General features: G+C 32.2%; 1 protein-coding gene across 3 annotated transcripts in view; it reads left to right on the forward strand.

Annotated features, from left to right (window-relative positions):
• The first annotated feature begins 203 nt into the window (after positions 1 to 203).
• Positions 204 to 25,214, forward strand: part of LOC126847356 (uncharacterized) — a 43,996-nt gene continuing 18,985 nt past the window's right edge. For 2 of the 3 annotated variants that reach the window (XM_050587505.1, XM_050587504.1), the window contains exons 1-7: positions 204 to 488; positions 1,036 to 1,145; positions 1,705 to 1,907; positions 2,353 to 2,541; positions 2,616 to 2,765; positions 2,943 to 3,039; positions 4,515 to 4,679. In XM_050587505.1, coding sequence (XP_050443462.1) covers positions 340 to 488; positions 1,036 to 1,145; positions 1,705 to 1,907; positions 2,353 to 2,541; positions 2,616 to 2,765; positions 2,943 to 3,039; positions 4,515 to 4,679 — 1,063 coding nt within the window. In that variant the 5' untranslated portion in view covers positions 204 to 339. The remainder of the gene's footprint in view (positions 489 to 1,035; positions 1,146 to 1,704; positions 1,908 to 2,352; positions 2,542 to 2,615; positions 2,766 to 2,942; positions 3,040 to 4,514; positions 4,680 to 25,214) is intronic. The other variant, XM_050587503.1, reaches the window with a different exon arrangement.

A 25,214-nucleotide genomic window follows, 5' to 3' on the forward strand; every position in this document is an offset into this window, starting at 1 on the left:
CCATTTACCATCCTATGGGATTAAAAAAAAAAAAACTTTTTTCTAAATTAAAGATACGTGTATTAGTCGAGAACAATTAGGTATAAATTGCAATACAAACGCATTTAATTCACAGATAAATAATTAAAAAAGTTGGTTGCACTGATTGATTTTTTGAGCGCTGGATTCTTAGTGTAAATAATTTTACCGCAAATTTTAGTAAATCAAAAATTATGATTTATGTACCAGGTATAAGAAAAATAAAATAGTTTCTTTTGGACAACTTTCATTTCTCGTTCTCATCTTTAATATTAATCCAGTAATGTTACCTTAATACTTTAAGTACAAAGATATTGAACTATGGATAACAACTGGAAAGTATTTTTCGAAGAATTTGCCGATACGGTGAGAAGTGAGCAGCTGCCGGTCAAATTACCGAGGTTCGATTTGGATTTGGGCGAATTAGCTGGAGCTGCAGCTGACTGGTGTCACCAATATTTAAAAGACAGGTATATACATTTTATTGGCGGTTAAACAATACAGTTGTGAAATAATTTGTAACAAACATATATTTTTAAAACTACGGGAAAAATTTTACTGTGAACATCTAAGAGAAATTTCAATATAATTTTGATATACAACATTTTCAAAACTCTTAAATAAGTACAACGAGATGTAAAGTAATTACTTTAATCTCCAAGCAGTCGCATCTTAAAAAGTCTCATTGGCGGTCGCTCGGCTATGATAACCCTGCCATTTAGTTTCTGTAATTAAAAAATACCAAAAGTCACAATGTTAATCATGCATTCATTAGTGCTTTGGAGGATAAAGTATATTAAAGATATCAAAAATATTTTAATAATCACTGACACTAAACTCCAAAAAAAACATGTCAATGCTTTACTACTTTTTAGTCCCACCAAATCATTTTATATGTATATTTTACTGAGTAAAGAATTTTCTTCTTGTATGATTCTTTTAAGACAGGTTTTACTTAATGAAATAGTTTCATTTATTATCAATTTGTACAAATATAAACTATTTTTTTTTTATCAGGAAATGCCCAACAGATCTTATTGTATGCTTGACGCAAAAAGTCATTAATGAATTAAGAGTTCCATGGACTGTTGAACCACAATCTTTTGGTTATCGCCCTGAAAAAAAAGGTAAGATTTTAAACTAGTATATACTTAACGTAAAATGTTGATAACACGGTACTACAATGATTTTCTTTTATCTTTTTTTATGCTAATTAAAAATTAGTAAATATATTTTGTATATAATATATTTATTAATTTTATACTTTTTTGTCAAAAAATATGTTCTAATATTAAAAAAAAAAAAGGTATATAAATTATGGAATTATATCCTTTTTTATTTACATTGTATTGATTAAAAAAAAAAAAAAACATGGAATTAGACAAAAAACAATTTTGAAATTTTTTAATACCTATTTTATATTTATTTATAAAAAGTATATTTCATAGTGCTATATAAATGTATGTTACCTTAAAATTTAAATAAAGTATATAAGTATAATTTGGTTTTACAATATTGTAAAACCAATACAATATTTTTTTAGCCTGTTGTTTATTTCGTTTTGTTGGAGATTATGCATTCTATCGATTGTAACAATCAGGGAGATAATTACAAAAATATATTTTTAGATTTAGCCTAATATAATACATATAAATAAACAATTATTATTTATATTCGGTTTTACAGATTATCAATCCTTATGGTTAATGCAACAAGTAATTGGGAAATTAAATGAAATTTGTTTAAACTACAACCCAACTCTATTAGAGTTGTACCATCCTTCAAAATCTTCAGTATGGTGGTCATCATTCATTTTGAAAAATGCCAGACGCAGCATGGAAGATTATATAACAGTTGTACCATTCCTGCATACACTCTTTGATATTAAGGTGCACAAGTAAATTTTTATGAAAAATACTAAATAAGAACATAACATTGTGGTTTTGTATACAAATATTTAGCTGTCATAACATTTTAATACATTCAAGTGCTGTTATAGATTTTTGTGATGCATGTATAAAAATTCCAATTATTGTGTACATTTAAAATATCTGGATTTATATTATAATTTACATTAAAAAAAATTAAATTACACAAAACATTAAGTTATGAATGAAACTTTTAAAACTTGATAATTTTTTCTTATTTGATATATTAATAATTAAAACAATCAGTTAATTAAGAAACATTGTTGCTAGTGAATCTAAAATTTCTGTATTATTAAAACACTTTATATTCTCTCAAAATGAAACCATGAAAAATACTGTAGTTAACTGAAATATTAATTATTAAGATGATTATAAATATATCAATAATTTAACTATTGATTTGTAGGGTTATGCCGAAGCTTCGTTTTATGCAGTGTACGATGGTCACAATGGACATGATGCTGCAGTTTATAGTTCCATGTATTTGCACCAGTTTCTCGTGCAGTCATCTTATTATCCAACTAATCCTGAAAATGCATTTTATGATGCATTTTTTACCACAGACAAAATGTTTACACAAAAAACTGAAAAATACGTAAGAATATAAAATAATTTTGTATAATATATATGTTACAATAACAAATCTGTATGTATATATATTTTTGTTAGAATTTAGTGAGTGGTACTACAGCAGTATGCGTTTTGTACAGGCCACAAGAAAAAAAAATCTATGTAGCTTGGGTGGGTGATTCATTAGCTACTCTTTGGAAAAATGGAACTCCGTTATCATTAGTAAACAAACACGTTCCACAAAGAAATGTATGTAAATTAATTATGTATTATTTGTATTGTTATTAAAATCAAAATGTTTATATTGTTATATATTGTTTGTATTTTGAATACTTTTTAAAAAAATGTTGACAAAGTACATAAGTACTAAAATTATTTTCCCTTTTTTGTTATTTAACATTTTTAACATACAATTCATTTTTGTAGGACGAAAATCAAAGAATAAGGGATGAGGGTGGAATAATTACAAATTATCAAGGTATTTATCGTGTTGATGGTCAGCTATCAGTGTCCAGGGCTATTGGTAAGTTCTATCAATTATGTATTTAAATTAATTTAAATGTCTTTTCATTGCAAAGTGAATTTAATTTAGGTAGAAATACAGGTAATTAAAGTTGGTCTTTTGCATATTGAAAGTTTCGATTTTAAATTATGTAAATTAAAAGTAGACTTAACACTAGGTATCAACTACTGATTGACACAAGAAGAAAATAATGACATTATTTACAAATATATATTAAGTGGGAACTTGGTTTACAAAACTTTAACTTTTTTTTTAAATAAGGTAAATATTGAGTATTTTTTTGTCATTCAAATATTTTTAACTATATTTTTGAAATTTTAACACAAGTTTAAAGTTTACATAAGTGAAGATAAAACTATCGTTTAAAAAATAACTATTTCTGTCAAAGTTTTAGATATATTTATAGCACCACTGTTTCCTTAACAATGTTGCAACTGCAAGTGTTCTATAATATCCATATAACATTTTATTTAGATTAATCTATAACATTTTGATAAAAAAAACTGTTTACTTCATAACCGAGGATTTTCACTTTATATTAGGAATTATCAGAATTAAACCGATTAATAAAATAGATTTTTCTCTCTCTTTCACAGTTTTGTTAAATATAATTCTAAAGAAAACGGAATTATTCTATAATGAACGAGACAGCGTTCGAGACCTTTTGTGTAGGCAATAATAGTACGTAAATACTAGAGTTTTTTACTAATTGAGTCCATATTTTCTCTCTATGTAAACTTCTAATATTCATTAATAATTAAAAAAAAAATTCGCAAATGTTGTCTTTAAACCACCTTTTTTGTTTAATATCTTCACCAAAAGGAAGATAAAATGTATAAATATAGGAACTGATAGTCGACAAATTTTGTTTTTTGTACTGGCACGTGAGTAGTTTCTGAATTTTCTTGGTCAGTTCATACCTTCAAAGTTTAATTTAAGAATCGAGTATAAATCTTATATACTGTACAAACGTACACACAAAAAAAATTATTTAGCATTTAACAACAAAATCAAATGTCATTTTATATTATACAAATTTCCCTATTAATACCATTTTTTGGTTTTCGATGAGGCTCATCCTAAGAGATACTTTTACAAAAGCACATGGGGTATTGGTAGCGGGTGGCTAATTTTAAAAGTGCGTCATCGTATAGTAATTATTTTATTTTAATATGAAAATAAAACGGAAAATATATAACGTGTAATTACCCTGTACTTTAAAATGTATGCAACAAAATGCGTCATAGATTTATATTAAGATGTTTATCGACGAATTTGACAGTTATATTGATGTGATGACTTCTCTGAGCTCAGTGTTGCTTGTTAAAGAAACAAAATAAAAAATTATTTTTTATACATTTCATAATTAATGTATAATGTACCCGTCGTTATTAATGCAATAAAAACTTGTGAAAAAAAAAAGAGTTTATAAATCATTTATAATTATATTATGTGATGTGTTTTTGTACATGTAGGCGACGTCCGGTACAAGCCTCATATCTCTGCTAAACCGGAAATGAGAGCTATAGTTTTAGATGGAAACGAGGAGTTTTTGGTGTTAGGCAGCGATGGGCTCTGGGACCACGTGGACACAGAAGACGTTGCCGATACTATCTATGACGAGCTGCTAGAGGCCGAAGGTTAGTAAACGAATGTTGCTACTTATTATGGTGTAATATTTATTCATATAATATACGAGGGTGTCGTTTGGGCACAAAACCGGGAACACATCAAATGCCGGGATACAAAAGAAGAACGCCCCTTGTCAAATGTCAGTAGTTGTACATAAAGCAGACAAATAGCCGTGTTTGGCTTACACGAAATTGCTCTGTCCGGGTAATAAAACTAAGGCTTTGCGTATCAATAGGTTTTTATTTTTGGAGGAGGGTCCGCGTCCCTCTTGTACGAAAATCAATATAATATGGGAAGTTGATTTAATTTACTTTTTCGTTTTCTTCGGACGTCCTCGAGTTTTGGCATTCGCCTGTCAATTAATGCGCGATTGCCATTTCCCGGCCAGGTACGGTGCACTGGGTTGCGGTTTTTTAAAGGCTCTGTTGCACATGAATTTTCATCGCCTGTCTCTCCATAACCTTGTCGTGTCCTTGTCTGTTTTCGGTCGTGCAGCCGCCACCGTGGAAGAGTGCAAGATCCTGAGCTAAGCGCACTATAGACGTGTTTCTCTATGGTGTTTCATCGCCAAAAAGAACACGACCACAGTCGTTGTGTTTCCCCCACCTGTGGGCTGCTGATATTTTCCTCGGCTCACTGCAGATATCTCCGCCCGTACATGACATTGACGGTTAACACTGTTGACGGCGCACGCGAGTTTTCCGCTAAGTTTTACTCTCTCCGCGACGGCAATATACATAAATTATTGGAAACAATATCGTCAAACCCGACGTGTCCTGATCGCGGTTGGATCATTCAAATGAACGGGTTAGTATAACGCATGCAGCTATTATTTGGGTCTCCTACCTCTAGACAAATTGTGAGCTTCTAAAGTACGAGTAAAATTATTGGTGTAGAAACCTCTTGCCTGTTGTAACCTGTATTCGTAGCAGTTGTGAGGTGAAATAAACACGATCAGAAATATTCAACTAGCACAGCTCTTGTATTTAGTTAATTAAAACCCGTTTAGAACTGAACGAATACCATAATCTAAACTGTTAATTAGTTATTACTTATATAAAAAAAAAAAAAAATCGTCACTCTCCACTATAAATACGCCACTGATACTCAATGATTCAGAATAAAGATGAACTCGTGACAATCTTATCAGTTCGCAAGCCGCTTTAGGGACGGTCGTCTTTAAGAATGATTAATAGTAGGTTGATAAAATGGTATTACCGAGCATTTATAGATGACAAACTTCTATCGATTTCATTATTTTAAGATATTGCAATTTTAATTTTAAGTAGATATTTTCCACGTTGAACTCATTATTCTTTCTAAAAGCAATTAATTTTATTTTCGTCCGCCCTTTTAAATTCTTGTCGTTACAGATTTTACGTTGCATGCAAATACTTCAGCTGTTATAAAAGCGATCATTATGGTCGACGACTACCATCTGCTGTTTCTTCTTTCGCCGACACTAAATCATCTCGAGATCTACTATGAGTTCAATGGTTAGAATTTGTTTTATAACTCTATAAATATCGCACTTAAATCACAATTGACTTGTTATCGAAAATATTTGTTTTCTTATGTGAATTGTAAGAATAAACACATCAGATTAGTAGGTATAAGATTTATAACGATTTGCAATGTCAACATCAGATTTTTGCCAGACGTTGTATCCTTGACCAATTGAACGATGCAACGATAACAGATTTTGACAACCTAATGGTATTTAATATTTTGCTTATTTACCAGAAACAAATGAAGTATTTCTGGTAAATGTTTCACACATTATAATATATTTGTTTGAAACTATAGTTTATAATAGTTGTGTGATAACTGATAGCGGCGTACACGAATCGACGAGGGGCATAATACGTATGTCCACTGTAAGATTATTTTTAATACATCATGAGAAAACTACTTACCTTCAAGGTTCCTCCAAACGACAGGTCTCCATTATAATTGGTCACGCATCATTTGCATTGTGTATAGTTTTTCTTTTATATTCTTATAGGTACTATGTGTAATGTGTACCTTTCCACAACCTTCTCGTTATGTTATACAAATTCTCAAACGCGCGATATTAAAACGCTCGTCTCAGGTTTCTGTAGCCGATGGTTTTCGCCATTTTTAACCAAACTACGGGCACTGCGGCACGCCGAAGCTTTTCAATCGTAATAACCATCTCGACAGCATGACGTGAATTCATTGTTATTTTTTTTATAGTTTTTACAGTCAAGTGCAATGTATATTTTTCTCCACATATACCACCTCGGCTTACTAGTACCAGTTACCTGTACAACGTATCAATCACCGTGTACCGGCAATAAATCACCGTAACCCTACCGCAAAATGACACCTTCTATACGTTTATAATATATTAATGTATCGGTATAAAAATACACATTGATTTAACAGTCCCGGTTTGTTTTCCGATTTCCTCGCCTCGGCCATGCCGAGGATGCACCGCGAGGTGGTTACACAGTTGGAATGTGATGAAAACAGAATTGCATCGGTAGAAATTGTATTGAAATTAACATTGTTAATATTATAACAACAACGGTTCCTTAAAAATAACCAATTAGTCCACAGCCAGTTCGAATTAATTACACCGTTTGCCGTCGCCCGTAACTGGTGGTTACTATTTTGTGAAGTCAACAGAATCCTAATTGACAGGATGTCCTCGAAACGTGATTGATACTATCGGAGTGCTTTCCACCATTGGCAAACACAGGAAGCGCGCATTGTAACTATCCATAAAGCGTCGACCGCTGGCGGGTGAAGGGGCCCATAACAACGTTTTGTGATTATCGTTAAAATTATTATTTTTATTATTGGTAAAGTCGTTCGTTCGAAGAACCCAGTGATATTTTCCGGTCGTGTTATCCTCTTGGATTTTTTTCTAATGTCGTCCTCTCGTCCCCGTTTGTATTAACCCACAAGTATTTATCACTGGCTTTTGAGGATTTTCACCTTTAATAGGATTAAGTACCAACTGAAATTGCTCGTGTTGAAACATAAGAATGACGGTAATCGACTTATATTTACCATTTATTTTCTCCATGTTTGAACCTTGAACAAAATTCGAGAATCCTGTTATACATAAATGTGTATTTTAGTTTTGCGTAGGTTTTAATTTGATAAATGCGATGTACAAATATTATTACCATTTTTTTTTTATTGCAAAATGTTAGGTCACTTATTTTTATAGCTATTAATTTTGTTTTCGTGCTGTGTTATTGTTATTGCAGTCGAATAATGTATAGTGTATACCAAAAATATGTTATTGATATAATTGTAGTTTTCTTTAGTTTGTGGTTTTAGTACTCAACGAAAGGATTTCCTTTCTGTTTTCAGTCGCCGTTAACATAAAACGTATATAATATAAATCTATATATATATATATATATATATATATAACTATACTACATATTATATCATATATATAAAATAGTAAAGTAGCTAGTTTAATTACTCAATTATTTGAAAAGACTTGTTAGACTAAAAACACAAGTATAAAGGAAAATATTTTGTAATCTCTTATTTGTTTATACAGTTACCTTAAGGTTTGGCAAACTTTAAGTAGTGTTCTCGTTTCGCCAGAAGAATTGCGGTAATTGCTACTTGCTAGCATCCTAGTGAAAAATAAATTCGTTATATATGAGTCATAACTTATGAGTTATGACCTGTATGATTATGAAATTGATTTCGACGCTTTACAAACTATATAGAACGGAATTCGTGACGTATGTTTTCGGTTTGCTTCACCCGCTCTCTTTCATTCAACTAACAACTACATTGACTCATTGTTGTTAGTATTGCGTCACAGGTTTATATTTTAGGTTAACTTTCATAACGCTAATTCCGACTTTAACCTTTGCCGAAGAGGGTTTAAATAAAAATCATAATGGTTATAACAATTGCCCTGTGTGTGGCATTCCTTGACGTCGTTAAAATTGGATTAAGTACTTATAGTCATTTTACTCTATCGTCTCGGTTTCGGTACTCGGTTTTTCATTGAGGCGATTTTCTCGCGTGTGACTTCCTATGCATTATATTTTGATGACAACCGTTGTTTGATAAACTCGAAGGTACCTTGGAAAACGAAAGTGAAATTCCAACCATCATGACTCCACTGCCAAACGTTGTTTCAGATTAGATATATATTTTTGTCTTGCCAGCGCCCTATTCATATTAAAATAGCGCCGTGTTTAAGAAACGACAACAACAACGTTCTTGTCCAGTTTAATTTCTCGATAGTTTACAAAAGAATAATGAATATATTAAATTGATAATATTATAATATGGCCATTTTTTTTTTTAATATAATACGCCCATAAATGTTTATTAGGATATTAAGATTTATGAGGATCAGTGAGTTGGAGGTAAAGTGAATCTTAGTGATCCAGATCAAGTGTGAGCAATCAACTAGGTAATCCTCAAATGTTTTATAAATCATAGGATAATGATCGTTAACCACACGACATATAATAATATAAATTTAAATAACCGGAATATTACAGCCTACGCGTAGACTTTCCACCGAGTATGAAGTGACGCATTAAATGTATACACGGTTTGATTATATTTGTACGCATGATGAGTTAATTCAATACTTTAGTGTTTTATTCCTTCATTTTTTTTTTTAGATATATTACAACTGCAAAATGTTTTAAAATAATCGCGTTTATAACGCAATAACAGTTTAATACGAGAAACGATTGAACGAAAAACACTTCTCGTTTCCCTTAACTGTTTTATTTTCTTATGCTGAGTGCTAAGGATCCGTTACAAATTGTGTAAATTACTATCGCGTAGTAAATGTATAATTTATGGTACATAATTTGTATCAAATGGGGTAAACAGTACTTAATGTGTACGACTTTCTTCCATGGCCAATGTTTAAAATATTTATACTGTTGCCAGATGTCATGTGTACGAAAAAGTAAACAAAACGATGCATTACCTTAATAAACGAAACGTATCCTTTATAGTACTTATATTTCGTCTGGCGACATTTATATTTATCAAGCATGGCATTCTATCGATTAAACCCGGATATCACGTATAACTTTGCACACACACATTCACTGTATTGTTTTGGTAGATGACCTCATACGTGTACACTTAGGCACGTTTATGGACTCGAAAACCATAAATGCTCATAGGAATTGCAACTACTATTCGTATTAAGCAATCAATATTTATGTGTCGCCCTATTGAAGAAAATTCGCAAACACGTGAAAACCCCAATCTTCTCGCTCATTTGCCTAACATTGTTGTGGTCTTTGTTACAACAATATATTATGAAACTAGAAAAATAAAATATTTGTATAACAATTGCTAAAGTAATACAAATATTTTTATACTAAAAATGGAAATTTACTTTATTATTTTGCAGTGTTCTAACTATTTTTAATAAAACTCGTTCAGTGAGCTAACGCTAATTTTTACCTGTCAAGTACCGTTTGTAGTAATTTATACCAATTATAATTCAAAGAATTTTGACTATCTACAATAATTGTTGTTCATATTGGCTTCTCGATCTAAAAAATAACAATACAACTAACGGTCATAAAAATATTAGTGTAATTACTAGAATATTATAATTATACTGCCTTAAGTAGTTGTAATGACTAATGTCTAATGCTCGTTTGAAACAATAAAGAAACGTGCGTAAAGCGTAATCAACAGCATAACTATATATCGCTTTGATGGGTTCTCACTATTGTAAAGGAGTAAATCTAGAATACCTCTAGTAAAACTTCTAAGGCTGATATGAAAATTAGTTAGTATTACGTGGTGTTACGCAACAACAATTAATTATTACCTAATATATATGCAAATATCAAATGCCAGTTTTAATTAGACAGTAAAGTCACTTTCTGTTTAAGATTAAAATACAAACGGTTGTTGTTGTTTTGCCAATCTGTAATATATCGGGATATTTATATTAAAAGTACAAGCAAGAGTAAAAACATAATAGCTTTGATCCAGCATAGTATTATTAACTATCAGCGCATGCGCAAAGTCAAAGACGTGTTCCAGCAGAGCTAATAGAAAACATCTAAAAAAAAATATTGTGTTCTATCAGCGTTGCAATATGTTGTCAAGTTGTTGGAAACAATAATTTTATGTTGCGAGTTTAACATACTTTAAATGAGCATGTAAAGAAAAACACTAACCTTAATGGTGCTCCAAAATTCTGCCAAACCAGTGAAAGCTGCACGAAAAAAATTGTATTTGATGATATTAATTTTAATATGGATCGTTTTATTAAAACCTCAACTAACGAAAACAAATGCGTTCATTAATTTAGTTAATAGGTGGTCTCGTCCGAAATTAAATGGGTCTAGTAGGTATTATTTGTAAGAATTAACTTAATTCACATTAACATTGGTAAATATGGTTACCATATTTTAAAAAGCCAGTTCCAGGAAACCACGTATGAGAGAGTAGAGGTATATCTAAAAAAAAAAAGTTAGAATAAAGACTGTCTCGTCTTTCAGAAAACTTGTATTTTAGCGATAAGTACCTACAATTTTCAAGTATCTTTATTAGTATTTTTCACAGCTCTATTTGTTTTATATGATTTTTTCTTTTTGTGAAAATATACTCGTAGTTATTTGTTGCCGCGGTTTTCCAAATAAACAACTCAAAAAGTATATTATATTTTCTCAATGTCGAAAAAGTTATTTTTTCCGTCTAGTTAGTATTATACAGTGATGGCCATTTGGCTTCTTCTTCTTTATACTCTTTAGTATTTACGACTTTTTTACGTGACCATTAGTTACCTACGCCTCGGAAAAAAACAAAAATATTGCATTTCCATCGTACATGACGTACATATTAGATAATAAATGACGGCTCCGTTAATACATATTTTTCTCTTCCCGTTGGGGCAAACGTACAATTTTGTAAAATTTAATATTTTTTTCAGCTGTTCGTTTTGATCAACGGCTGTATCTTATATGCTTTGCGGTTTTGCATAATACACCATTCGTCCAGGTATCGAATAGTGTTTTTTGTTATTATTATTATTTTATACGTCCTCGATTTTCGGCGGTCTTGCGGTCTTAATCGATAAGCACGACGCGATCCAGTCGAATAGCTCTCGGAATGCGGAATCTATTGCTCTCTCTCTCCATCAAACCTATTTCTTTTTTTTAGTTTTGTTTTCAATATTGTGCAACACTCAGAAGATTGTTATTAGCGCACGAGGTCCCCCCCCCCCGCTTTTCCCGTCATCGAGTTATACTGTTATGACACCCGTACGGGTACTCACAGGTTATCTATGTACATTTATATTATATACACCGTGTAATATATTTATTTTATTGTCCACCCCCGATTTTAGACTTAAGAGTCTACCACATGTGGCCGTATATGGCGGATATTCCGGCTTTTCTCTTTCAACGGTTTGTGTTGTTTTCGTTTCGCTGCACTAAGTACATTATATATTGTATCGGCTATACTATCTCGTTGTGCGAATAATAATAATAAAATAACCGATACGATCTATACGAAAATCAATTGTAACCGACTGCGCTGCTTGCACGCAACATAAACACAAACGCCTATATTATAATAACGCTGTATGTTACATGAACTCCATTGGTATACAATAATAAAATAGAAATATCCTATAAAGTTCGTATTGTACAGTCATGACTCATACGCTGCTGTAAATAGTACTGTGTATAATATAATGTGTTTGTGTGCATTACAGTGTTGTCGTACAAGCGGACACCCTCTTTCACCACGGTGACGTCACTTTGGCCCCGTACCGTATGGCTCCCGGCAAAAAACGCGACGCCTTGTCCCTGACCGATAGCGCATTTGATCGTTCCACTAAAAAGTACTGAAATATGTACAGTGTACGCATATTTAAAAAAACCAATCCAATATTTAATCGGAAAATCGTGTACTTTGGTATTAACGAGACGCGTTCCGTCGCCGTAGGGTTCATCCTTACACCATGCACCGTAGCCGGAAGTTCAACAAGCCTAGTGTGGTATATAGGTAGAAGGTATCACGCGCATGTATGTGTAATATTTAGGAAAGACCGTAGACAAATATTTTGATCGAACCCTCGTGTCTAAAATGTACCTCGAGAGTTCATTGCGCGCATTGTCCGGTGGTTTGCTCGTAATATAATGACATGCCTGGAGTTTGTCGAGCGGACAGGGTATACGTTGTACAATGAATATAATATAAATAAAAAAACACTGTACTTCAATGGGAAATAATATACTAACTGTGTATGTGAACGTGTAATTATAGGATACGATTCGGCATACGGAATCTACTACCGGTGGATTATAGTAATATTATTCGGATAAAGATCAGTATGACTCATCATTACTCGTAATAATAGCTTTTTTTATCAATAAACATAACATACAAACTCGTTAACTATAATTTTAAACTTTGTATTCAAATTGATTTGCGATAATGTCTATTTATCGGTAGCTTAAATAAAACATGTTAGGAAAAATTCTACTGTGCTAATTACACAGTGCTAATTTTTTTTTTATTATTTACTGTTATTGCAGATATGTTTTTGGAGATAAACCGTTTACTGTTATTTTCTTCGAGCTGTATAAACGTAATTTGATAAAATTCCAAGAAAACGTCGTACCAACAACCATTTGTAGATGAATATTTTATGTTTGTGAAAATATAGCGTTTAAGTCAAAGGGCGTACGTAACATCGTCGCATATTATAATTACGTGACTGTGACCGTCATCATATTGTATACGGCAAGAAAAATTATACTCTGGAATTTGACGTTTCATGAGCCGAGTTTGGAAGTTTTCCTAGTTTGTTAATAATAACTATATGTGACGGAGAGATTTTGACGGCGCTGTTAAAAGGAAAAATCTTTCTTCGGTCACAATAATACACCTAAAATGTATTTTTCTACAACAATATTTGTTTATTACATTTTTGTAGTAAAATTAATTTTGAGTCATCCGAATTCTTTCTATAAGCTTATGTGTGATGATTTTCTTGTTGTCCGCACACACTACATCTTCTAACTGCACAATAATTATTTCATTCGATAATGTTAGCCGTTGCCGCGCTGTAGTAACATTGAAACGGCAATGACGTACATATAGCTCGGTCGAAAATAAACCACATTAATTATATTCGAAATTCTCTATCCCGCATGGCATCGTCGTACTAAAAAATAGTGTTTAGTTAAATATTAATTATCTGAAACAATACGCAATTAACCGATTCAAATGGGCACACTTTCTCTTTCCCTAAGTTCGTTACAAGTACGTTGCACTGACCTTTGAATCGAGTCCTTCGACCTACGCACGACGGCGGATTATTAATAAAATACAACGGTTATTATCGCATATTTCCCCGACAGCCGAACTGCATTTTATAAATGTTTACCCATATGGTCCTATAAACACTTGCACTCAGACGCCAACACGGCCGCTGGCTGGCACTTCACCAACTATCTTCGATGCCATCTTGGTGTTAGCTTTTTTACGTCTCTCAAAAACTTCGGTAAATATATTCTGAGTGCGGAATGGAATTTCTCCCTCGACCATCAGACGCGTCGTCTATATTTACACCGTCATTTGTGCCTACAGTGCGGTGGCTAAGTACAGCAGCAGCAGTGACGATAGAGCAGAAGGAAACGTACACTCCGGAGAAGTACGTCGGTCGGTCCAGAGGCGGTACAAGAGGGACTCCAGCCCGATTGTTCTATTCTCGTCTCTCTTCGCTGTCTGCCACATGACACGACATTTCCATGTTATTGTCCGGGAAACATATAAGTGACGTCTTAAAATTACATTTAAAGCGCGCTTACAAGTAAAAAAAAACAAAACAAAACATAAAAAATTATATTAACTAACCTAATTATACTTACCTTTCGAGAAACCCTTGGGGTAGTAGATTGTGTAAGTGGTGTAAGTAGTAAGTGGAAATTCGAAAAGGAAGAATGAGAAATAATGACTTTAAAGTACACCGATTAAATCTAATTAGTACTTTTGGAGTAAAAAATCAACTTTACGGATATAATGATTGTGACAAATAAAAAGAAACATACTCATCGTACTTAACAATCAGTTTTTTGGTGTAAAGGTACAAAACAAGAGATACAGGAAATCGTTTTTTTTTACATTTATCTAAAATACAGTTTTTACATTTAGTCGTTAATGTAAACATAATACAAATATTTCTATTGATGGATAAAAACTATTACTATTGAAACACTTTATAATAGTGGGCCTCGGGAAAATTAATTTCATGACTAAAATTTTTTATATACTATTATATATTTATATTTTATATTATAGAATCTATTAGTACAATTCTTATAACATCTAGTCTTAATTTTACATATTATACATTTTACAGGATAGAAAGATTCATCTTATGTACTTAATATACTCTTATTAATTATTTTATTTATTTCATAGGATGTTACCATTAGTTTTTGTTATAGACTTACAGTGTAATATTTAGGTACATAGTCATTTTAAATAATAAAAATTTATATTTCGTTGTATATTAATAATAATAATGTATAATTAATGATTAAACTGAATTTTGAATGATCGTTTTGACTTGTGTGCGTGATACCATTAAAGATATTAACGATTTTACATTTTACGATTAGAGCTCGTTTTAACAAACCCTAATTTTATGACTCGAACGTGTAAGATGATCGCTAATATTTTTGTATTATACAAATTTAAAAGACCATGAATAAGCTTTTTATATAATGTCATTATGTAACTATTATTATAATATTATAATATATTTTATAATGTCGTTATTTAATATAATTATAATATTATTGTTATTCTAGTTATTTTATAACTGTGTCTTCTTAACAGTTATACTGTCACAACTGTATAATACTTTTAATAAGATGTTTTTTGGTTTTTTACTAAAATAATGAGATGATTGTGTTTAACTATTAATCCACGGGTGACTTTAACTTAATTAATTACTGAGAAGGTTATGTCTTATGAGCTATGACATCGTACTTAAATATTATGAACTTACCCGAGTAGTAACTAAGAGTCCCTTGTGTATTAAACTGATGCTTGAAGTAATACCAAAATAAGTTTGGTGTCAAATTGTATATAATATCACCGTTGCTCACATTACATTAGTTTTACAAAGTTTATGGAGCTTTTAGGCGTAACGGCGATGCAAAGCTTACAATATTTTATGTTAGGAGTTAATAACAACATTGTTATAATTTTGGTTTATGTATGAACAAGTTTAAAGTAATCAGTAATAATATTAGTCCAAATAGGATTATAATTTAATGTATTAAATAATGTAATATTCTATTATGATGCAGCCTTATAAAAAAAACAATCAAGCAGTGATAATTATGAAATTAACACAGGAGAAAATTACTGCTTGTTTATGTTTAGTATTGTATTTTGTAACTATATCTATTTTTTGGAAATGCAGAATTTACACTTTTCTTCACTTCTAGACTGTAATTAATTATTATTATGTATTTGTGTGTCGACCTGTTTAATTGAATACTTTATCTAAAATTACGGATGGTGCAAAAAGGTAATAAATAACGTCGAAAGACTGTTTATCGAGTAAGTTTAACGTTGATGGATTTGATCGAATAATGTTGCTCGGTCAAATTGGTATCTCACGACCGATTTTAAATACAAAAATATAGTATGTAGTACATGAATACATGTATATAGAATTACATATACATAATATAGTCTTATTACAAGTCTCTCTCTCTCTCTCTCTGTTGGCATGTAAAACAATCGTGATTTGCTAACTGATAATAGTTATTTGTTGTTGTTGTGCTGTGTTTTCATTCTCTTCAATGGGTATCATTAGCGTAGTTATTACTGACATCTACAACCGTCTTGGGCGTCGCGGTAACTGCTGTTTTCCTAAAGTTGCGCAAATCCTCTTAGTTGAGTTCATCCGTATGATTTTTCTCTTTTATTCATTCGACTCTGTCGACACAATCGAATTAACAAGTGTTTATTATAACAAAAACCGACGTAAAATGACGACCACCAGACCATGTCGGCGTCAGCACGGTGGCGGTCGATTCCCTTCCAAACGCTGAACACAGCCGACGCTGTGGTTCGCCCGTGCGATAGCTGTTTGCCACAATAATGAAATCTGATACGAGGACCATACACTCAACAAGGAAACCATAATACTTCGTATGTGGGGAAGTCGGAGTTGGTGTGGTCATCGCATGTGCACGTGAGGAAGAAATGGATTTTTTTAATAACCACCCCCTCAAAAAAACGGGAAAAGTCATCATCATATATCGTTTTAAATAAAAACAGTAAAACTCCCATTAGGTTATGTGGTTAGAGATTGTTCAGTATACTGCAACAAATTTTAATAAGTAAATATATTTCTATTCCGTAGTCATGAAATTGTGTCAATTAAAAAAAAAAAGTTTTAAATGACATCGACGTATGGCAAGAATATTAAAATTGGGTACACTTAATTTTTTTTTTGTATTACCAGTTTTGTGCAACTTCTCGTGTCGAATCACGTTTATGGCCTTAGTGCTAGCATATAAATTCCATAAGACGAGATGACATTTGTTATCTTTGTTTCTGTCATACACAAGACATATACGGGTTTTATGTTAATACTGAACTTAATTTTGATTGAATTACTCATAAATTATTCATGTTGAACAAGATTTTGTCTAAACCATTGGTTTTGTCCTTAAACTCTTTTACGTACAATGGGCTCTATATATTTTGTCGCACGTTGACACGGTCGAAAGTCTGTCATCTTTTGCAGACAACAAAATGCTCGTTTGGTAGCCTAAATCCCATTTGTATTGTCCATTTTAAACCGATTCAATGACGGGAATTTCAAATTGGTTGTTTTTTACTTTTTAATTTGCATACAATGATAATCTTATTCACTGACAATGCGAAAACTTTTGTATAAAAGTTGTATAATATTTATTAGCTGTGTAAATAATTCAAACCAATTTGTTAAAAAATAAAAATGTGCTACTTACTACTTGGTAGTTCAAAACGTTCTGTCGTATTTAGTAGGAATAATAATTTTTATCCCAAACATTGTATATGATGTGTAATATGTAATTCTTCTCTGGACGCATTACTGCGCCGGCGTTCCTATTGTTTAATTTATTGCATAATTCTATTTCTGCACAATGACATAACGCAGTAGCAATTTAGTGCTTGTTGTTTAATTGGTTGGTACGGAAATCGACAAAACCTGTGTTCTGGCGGATGTGTATTGTTTATTCAAAGAAAATGTTTTCAGGAGCTCAACACTAAACTCCCGCAACGTTCCCAATTCCCCGTTTCCATTATACAGGCGTAATTTTAAAAATGTATATTGACCCCCAGATAATGGTCTACAGACACGTGTCTGCCACCCTTAAAAACATCTAGTCAATTCAATAATAATAAAAACTAAGCCCCTTCCGTACATAATAGTTTTATACTATTGTCTAGAGTAATATGTAACGAAAGCAACCACGCAATAAAGTACTTTCTCAGAATTTGTAACTGTATTTAACTTTTTGACAGCTTTGGGAGAGTTAACGAAAAAGTTATTTACTTCAACTATATAATGAAAAAAATATAATGAATACCTGCTGCAGGACTTAACAACGGTGAATCAACTAAAAAAAATAAAGATTTCTATGTATTACAATACAAAGTATTATTACGCATGTAAAGTAGATACATTTTTTTTATATTCATTAATACATTTTTTTTTAATTAGCCATGAGTACCTTAAATTTACTCCATTGGCGACGCTGACTGGTGCAAAAAATGGCACCATCATATTATAATGAAGGTATCGCAAACTGTTCGTGTTAACGGCTTTAGTTTTGCGACATAGTCAATTGAATTTACAGGAGCAGACGTCATCCGTCCGCTAACATGCCTAATATTTGAACTATTGTAAATTGTGTTTTATGGTTATGTGACGTGTAATTATGTTCATATAATTAAAACTAAAAAATTGCACGAAGGCGCCATATATAATTATAAATATATAATAAACTTTCACAGTTACGGTTGACGTACATTTAGTGAAAAATATTTTTACTGTAGTTTTGACGTACACTTCATAAGTTAAAAAAAATAGTATTTATTTCCATTTATTTTTTAACCAAAAAGTTGTTTTTTTCTCTTACTATCCGCAGTTTTTATAGTTGGACAGTTGTAGTTTAGGCCATTAAAATCGATACACAAAATGTATTTTAGATAAATTTAATAATGATGCAAAATAAAATAAAATAAACAATTAATTTTTTTATAAACAAAAAATGGTTTAAGATAATAGTTGTATTTAAAATAAAACAATTTCTAATTTTTTATGTAGTATTTATTTATGAAATGGTTTTTAATACAAACCTTAAATTATCTAAGGTTACTAAGGTCGTCAAGTTGAGTGAATCGTACCAATGTATTTTGTTATTTTGAAAGCAATGTATGTAATAAAAAAATACCATACAAAGTAGTAAGCTTACATTCGTCTACGATTGCAATCTTCATAACTACTTATAGTTTGTTCTTAAGGTGTAATTTTGGTGTATGCGTGTATTATGTAACTAGTCGTAACAAAGAAATAGCTAGTACGAGTAAACAACAACGCATTGTTTAAAATATTATTTTCGCACAAGCCACTTCGTCAAACAACAGCTCTTAGCTTTGGCCAACCGTTTTAAACTCACAATATAATAGTATATCTTTCACGTCACCGTTAACGAAAGTTAAGACTAAGGGTTTTCAATATAATCCACAAACCAACGACGGCATAATAATATACCTCTGTTCGTACCACATCAAAAACTCTTGCCGATCTTTCTCTAATCCATGTATGTAACTTAAACTTTTTACATGTGCGCCACAGACAGACGCCGAGACAGTGATTTATATTTTAGTAAAAGAAATAATACCTTTTGAAAATATTAAATAGGTACGAGAATATTATAATTTCGACCATGTGAGTTGAAAATAAACATAAAAACGACCCCGAATAAGTAGTAGCGTACTACGTTCTTCAAAAATGTATTCAAAAGTAAACTCACAAGACAAACAAACTAGAGAAACTTTGTTACCGTCAACAACCCCTGACGTCATGACTCATGGATGTTAATAGAAAGAAATTGTTGAACACGGAAATCAAGAATTTTGTCGAGTTGACTCTATTTTGACGATTGGTGTTACATATCGCCGAATACTGTGTGGTCTGTGGCCATTGACCAAACTGTTAACTGTATGCTCACATTCTGAGTGTGTACCGTACAGTGTAGATAAACGGGATAGTCGAGTCACTTGGTATTCCGGTGTAGCGGTGACGAGCTAAAAACACATTATTTCGGACAGGAAAAAAGGATGCATTTTAAATTCTACTTTCAAGTCGTTTCAATTACAAACGTGTGAATTCGATATTTCCCCCGAGCTCGTGGGTACGTGCATCCGTCTAGCTTCCTCGTCACCAAAAAAAAAAAAAAAAATGTATACCTATACGTTTTCCTTATATCACATGCAGTGCGTGCCAAAAATCTATTGACCCGGACCGTACACCAATGGGCCGTTTTAGAAAGACATTCAAATGATATTGTCTAGAACGTATATAATTTTATGTATATGTTTATACCCTCCTCGTATTTTTCACGAGACAGTGAACTGTAAAAGGTTGTTTTTAAAGCGATTACTAACTCATTACAGCAACAAAGTGAGTTGGCTACGAACTAATTACATTTGTATGATAAATAGGTACTAGAAGTTGTAAAATACGTCGATATATTACCAACGGGTTATAACATATTATACTACAGCTGCGACACGTAATTCAAACATGTATTTTAGTGTACATCGCCGGTGTAGTCTAAATTAGGGGTGTTGTTTGCATAGCGACCCTAATTTAATTGTGTACATTTCAACCGAGTTTGTTCACTACAATAGTGGCGAACGTTTGTTTGTTTCCTTCATGTTAAAACATGGTACAAACTATGCGGTTATTTATCCAAAATGGATAATTGCAATGCAAATGTTTAACATGGGAAACATAATATTGTTTTATTTACGCTACGAAATCATTATTTGATAGTTATGGACTTTAAAAAAAAAAGGTCAATAATCGATCCGAAGTAATTTGATTTACAATTATGTGTTACTATACAATATTCAGACTCTTGTGCCTGTTCTCATTACCTATAACTTTTAAAATACCGAAACGTTTTCATTAATCAATATGATGTATATCGCCTAGATACAATCGCCTATAGACCCTTGACAAGATAAGGATAGGTATCATAATCCTGCCCTGAAATTTTTTTTTCACCGAGAGTAGGCTGTAACTTGTTAAACTTAACCAAGCCAGGTAATTGTACCCATGCCTCCAGGAAAATAGTTTTAAAAAAAATCTGTTATATAATACATATGATTAAAAATTATAGTTAGACTTTGAAGGTAAAAAATGGAATCCCTTGTATTTTCTCAAATAGAAGAAAAATCTGCGACTGCGCAGTAGAATTTTAACAAATTCACTGTAGTTGCATTCATTAACTTATGACTATGAAATCGCGTTTCCCTTAAACCCACCACTGTTTAAAGACAGTTTAATTATAAAGAATATACCCGCCAAAAAACTTATTTTTTAGCAGTTCTTCATTTTCCCCCACGCGAGTTTAACTCTTTGTACGGATAGGAGAGTTAATCATTTTTTTATTAAAGCTTTGAAGGTATATCTGACGGCCGTATGAGTATTGATTTTATGTAATAGCTCGGTCATTCTCAATTTTCATTTTAATTCGATTATTTGTAATATGCTATCCCCTGTTAGTTAGTTTTCCAGTAATATGTGCGCGCACTTGTGCAATTGTTAAAAGTAGCAACGAAAACCACATTTTTAGTGTGAGCGAACAAACATTGTTGACGATGTTGATTGGTTCGTTTTTTTATTTTGGTTTGCAACGCTTAAAGACACCAAATTATACATTTTTATTTTGTCAAGTTTATTGTAATTTATATGTCATTGGTTATTGCTGCATTTACGTTGGTTACAACGTGCATTACACACAATTCGGGTCAGAGAGTTGGTGGAGGGAGGCGCAAAACCATAAGTTGTTTACAGTACCAGTTGTCCAGGGTAGCACGGCCGCCGCCGCTGTCGTCTGGTTAACTGCTGTCGAACGATGAGTCACGTCACGACGACGGCAGTTGGGACAATACGAAAAAAATAGACAGTTTTTTTTTATTGGTGAAAAAACTACTATCAAAACAGAACAACAGTCGTGCGTTTTTCAAGGTTAAACAAAATCGCTGGACTACCGGCTAATAATAATACAAAACAAAAATCAAACAGCATGCTGGTGTCTGATTTACTGGTGTTCACTGTTCTATATGTTATAGTAGTTGGTACCGTTGATTGTGGATGGTGGTGGTGACCGCAACGAAACGAGAAAAATTCTGATATACCGTGACCGTGTATACACATTGAGAATACTATAATTATTGTACTGCTGGCGGCACTGGCCCGGCGGCATTGACTCGGCACCGGCGGCCGTCAGCCGTTTCGACCGCTGCGGCGCTGTCACAGTCGGTCTCTGCCGTAGCCGAGTCTTGTTGTAACTTGCGAATCCGTTGAAAACCGCCACAACTGGCGAACGTGTAAAATTGAATTTAAAAAATTGATTAAATTATAATATTTTGATAACTTGTGATATTTGTGTGATTAATATAATATATAATTTTTCTGGTGCAAGTTTTATAGTGGTTGTTGTTTTGTTTTTATTAAAATTTTATTTATTCGGTTCAGTGTTTTCATAATATAAATCAGCTCATCTGCGCATCAAACATCGTCTCGTGGTATGCAACGGATATCTAATCTTATTTAATACGATATTATTGTTGTCATTATTTATTGCCTCATTTTTCCCAAGTACTACCGCGGCGTACAAAAATAAAACGACAGACTCTAGTGGATTGTTTTGAAACAGAAATTTGTTTAAAGTTCTATTTCATTGCAATAACGTCATTTGTAGGCGAATCATTAGAAACTTACCGATAAGACTATCCGACCCGTATTGTTTTGAATATATTCGTGAAGGTATAAAAATAGTTTCCCGATGAACGCTCTAATTTTTTTTTTTAGTGTCTATTTGCTGTTTCTTCACAGTGAACAATAGGGCTGCTCACTCTCTCTCTCTTTCTTTCTCTGTCCAGAGCTACAACTCGTAATGGTGAAAGGATTATAATAATATGGGAGTTTACAATGCCGTTACGTGCACCGTCAATTTTCATGGGGTTTTGACTCCCGTTTTATGCACTCAAATTATATGCCGTATACTGGCGTGGTAATTAGAGCTCAAACGGTACGGGTAATAATCCGCACCAGCGAGATAAGCGCTGAACTCAATGCTAGTAGCTTAAAAGCTAGTTAACTCGTGAAAAGTTAAGAATTTCATTTTTGTGTTCCTACAAATTTGTTATGGTATTTCCAAAAATTGCTACACGCATGATGTATGTATACCCATCTATCAATATTTGGACTAGATAAAAAGAACAGTAATGTGGTTCAGAATAGTATTCTGATTAGTTTTAGCTAAAAATAATTTAATTGGATCTCAAAGTACAGATATAGGCGTAGCATAACCTAACTGTAATACTACATCGGCTTTGGTTACCATTATGAAGTTGGTCGTGTACATTAGCATATGGAAATTATAAGAAATGTTTAGTGTTTGGTTTATTTTTTTTTGCTTCTAGGCTATGAAAGCTACGTTAATTGACAGATGTATAGCTAATGAAATTTAGTACCTAGTTATTTTTTTAATTACGAATCGTGCACAAGCTTATTGCACTCCTCAACTTGTGTGTATCGCACAAAAATATAATAACAACGTGGTGGTGACGATTGCCGAGCGTTAGTATTATTTGATTTAAAAATATATTTATCTTCATAATACCTATTTTTCATTTCTACAGTAGAAACCGATTGGCGCCGCATACGCAGTGCCATTGCGTGCTTACGTTTATTGTTATTATTACTTTTTTTAATGTCTGTGTATTTCTTTGTTTTTAACCGAACGCAAAGTTATCCAACCGACAATAATTTGATGAATTTTCATGAAACTACGTACTTACCTAGACTGTGTAATTAACATTTGTCCGAAAAACCTTGCAATATAATGATTACAATTGTTAGTCGCGAGTTATGTTGGGTTTTTAAAATAATACTATATAAAGTACAATGGTTATGTTGAAGTTTGTATCATAATCCTCGATTCCTAAAATTCTCGTTTGTATTATTTATATGTTCCTAAAGCTCTAGGGTAAAACTCTAAATGCCATTCATCTTGGTTTAACTCGATGGGGGCCTTTTTTGGGGACGGTTTTAATTTAATTAATGGCGTTTTCGGGTCTTTATATGCTCGTATTTTTAATATTAAATTGCTTTACATTCGTACACCATAAATTATTATTGACTTAGTAGTTGCATACTGATGAACTATAGTACCAATTAATTGAAAATTTTAAGCTATAAAATTGTTAAACTCGTTAATTACACACTCGAGAGTCGTGACACGTTACGTGTCTGAAAAGGAAAAAAATAATGAATATTTATAAAAAGAAAATAATTGCATTATTTCAAGTGTCCGTCAATATATGTATAATATTTTTTATTATTATTTTTTTTAATTAATAGCACGACTCTATCGGTAATAGTATAGTTCCTGGCGCGTATCAAATGGCTCCACTCAACAGTCAGTCCTACACTATTCGGGTCGTTAAACTACAATTATTATAATTGTTTGTTTTATGCAACCAACTACATTATAGTTTACCGTAATTGGTGGACAAGCGGCACATAATGTGTGTAGGCCACTTGAAAAGTCCTCGACGTGTAACACGTTTTTCTTTGGTTCGCAGTGATTCGTAGAGGTCGAAACAAAGTTAAACGAAATTGTTATTACAATAACAGCATTGTACGATACCGAATAAAAAGGGTGGATAGTCATTGTAGTTGCTGTGTATACAATACCTAGCCAATATTATTGTGTATTTCCGGACCAAGGGCGAGGGGAGCAGAAGATATTGTATCCGCATATTCTCAAAACTGTGGCCAAAAAGGTCATTTTTTGTAGCAAATATTTGTTTCTGGTATTTTTATAACCATATTATTGCCAAAAAGGTTTTATATTATATGCGTGTATGGGATTTTTTAACTGTTTTTTTTAGCGAAAGCTTTGTGGAACTACGCATCATTGTTTGCTACACAGCGGAGTCCTGAAAATTACTTACGTAACTAAGCTGATTATTATTATATTCTTATATGATTACGAGATAGTGCGATTCCGTAAACACTCTTTTTTTAATTTCTCACTGCGCTACATAATTTCCACTTTCGTTAACGAAGCGGTAGTAAATCCTTAATATACCTAACAAGAATAACCGTTATAAGTTCCAACATTTTTGTGAAATTGAAAAAAAACACCCGTGTCTGCGTTTAAATAACTAATTAGATATTATCCTGTATTATTATTGAAAAAGCTTTTATT

The sequence above is a fragment of the Adelges cooleyi genome, unplaced genomic scaffold (genome assembly GCF_023614345.1).
Source record: "Adelges cooleyi isolate 19-005CV unplaced genomic scaffold, UGA_ACOO_1.1 ACOO_flye_CR_arks_rails_tigmint_CR_PRNA_108, whole genome shotgun sequence".
Taxonomy (NCBI): domain Eukaryota; kingdom Metazoa; phylum Arthropoda; class Insecta; order Hemiptera; family Adelgidae; genus Adelges; species Adelges cooleyi.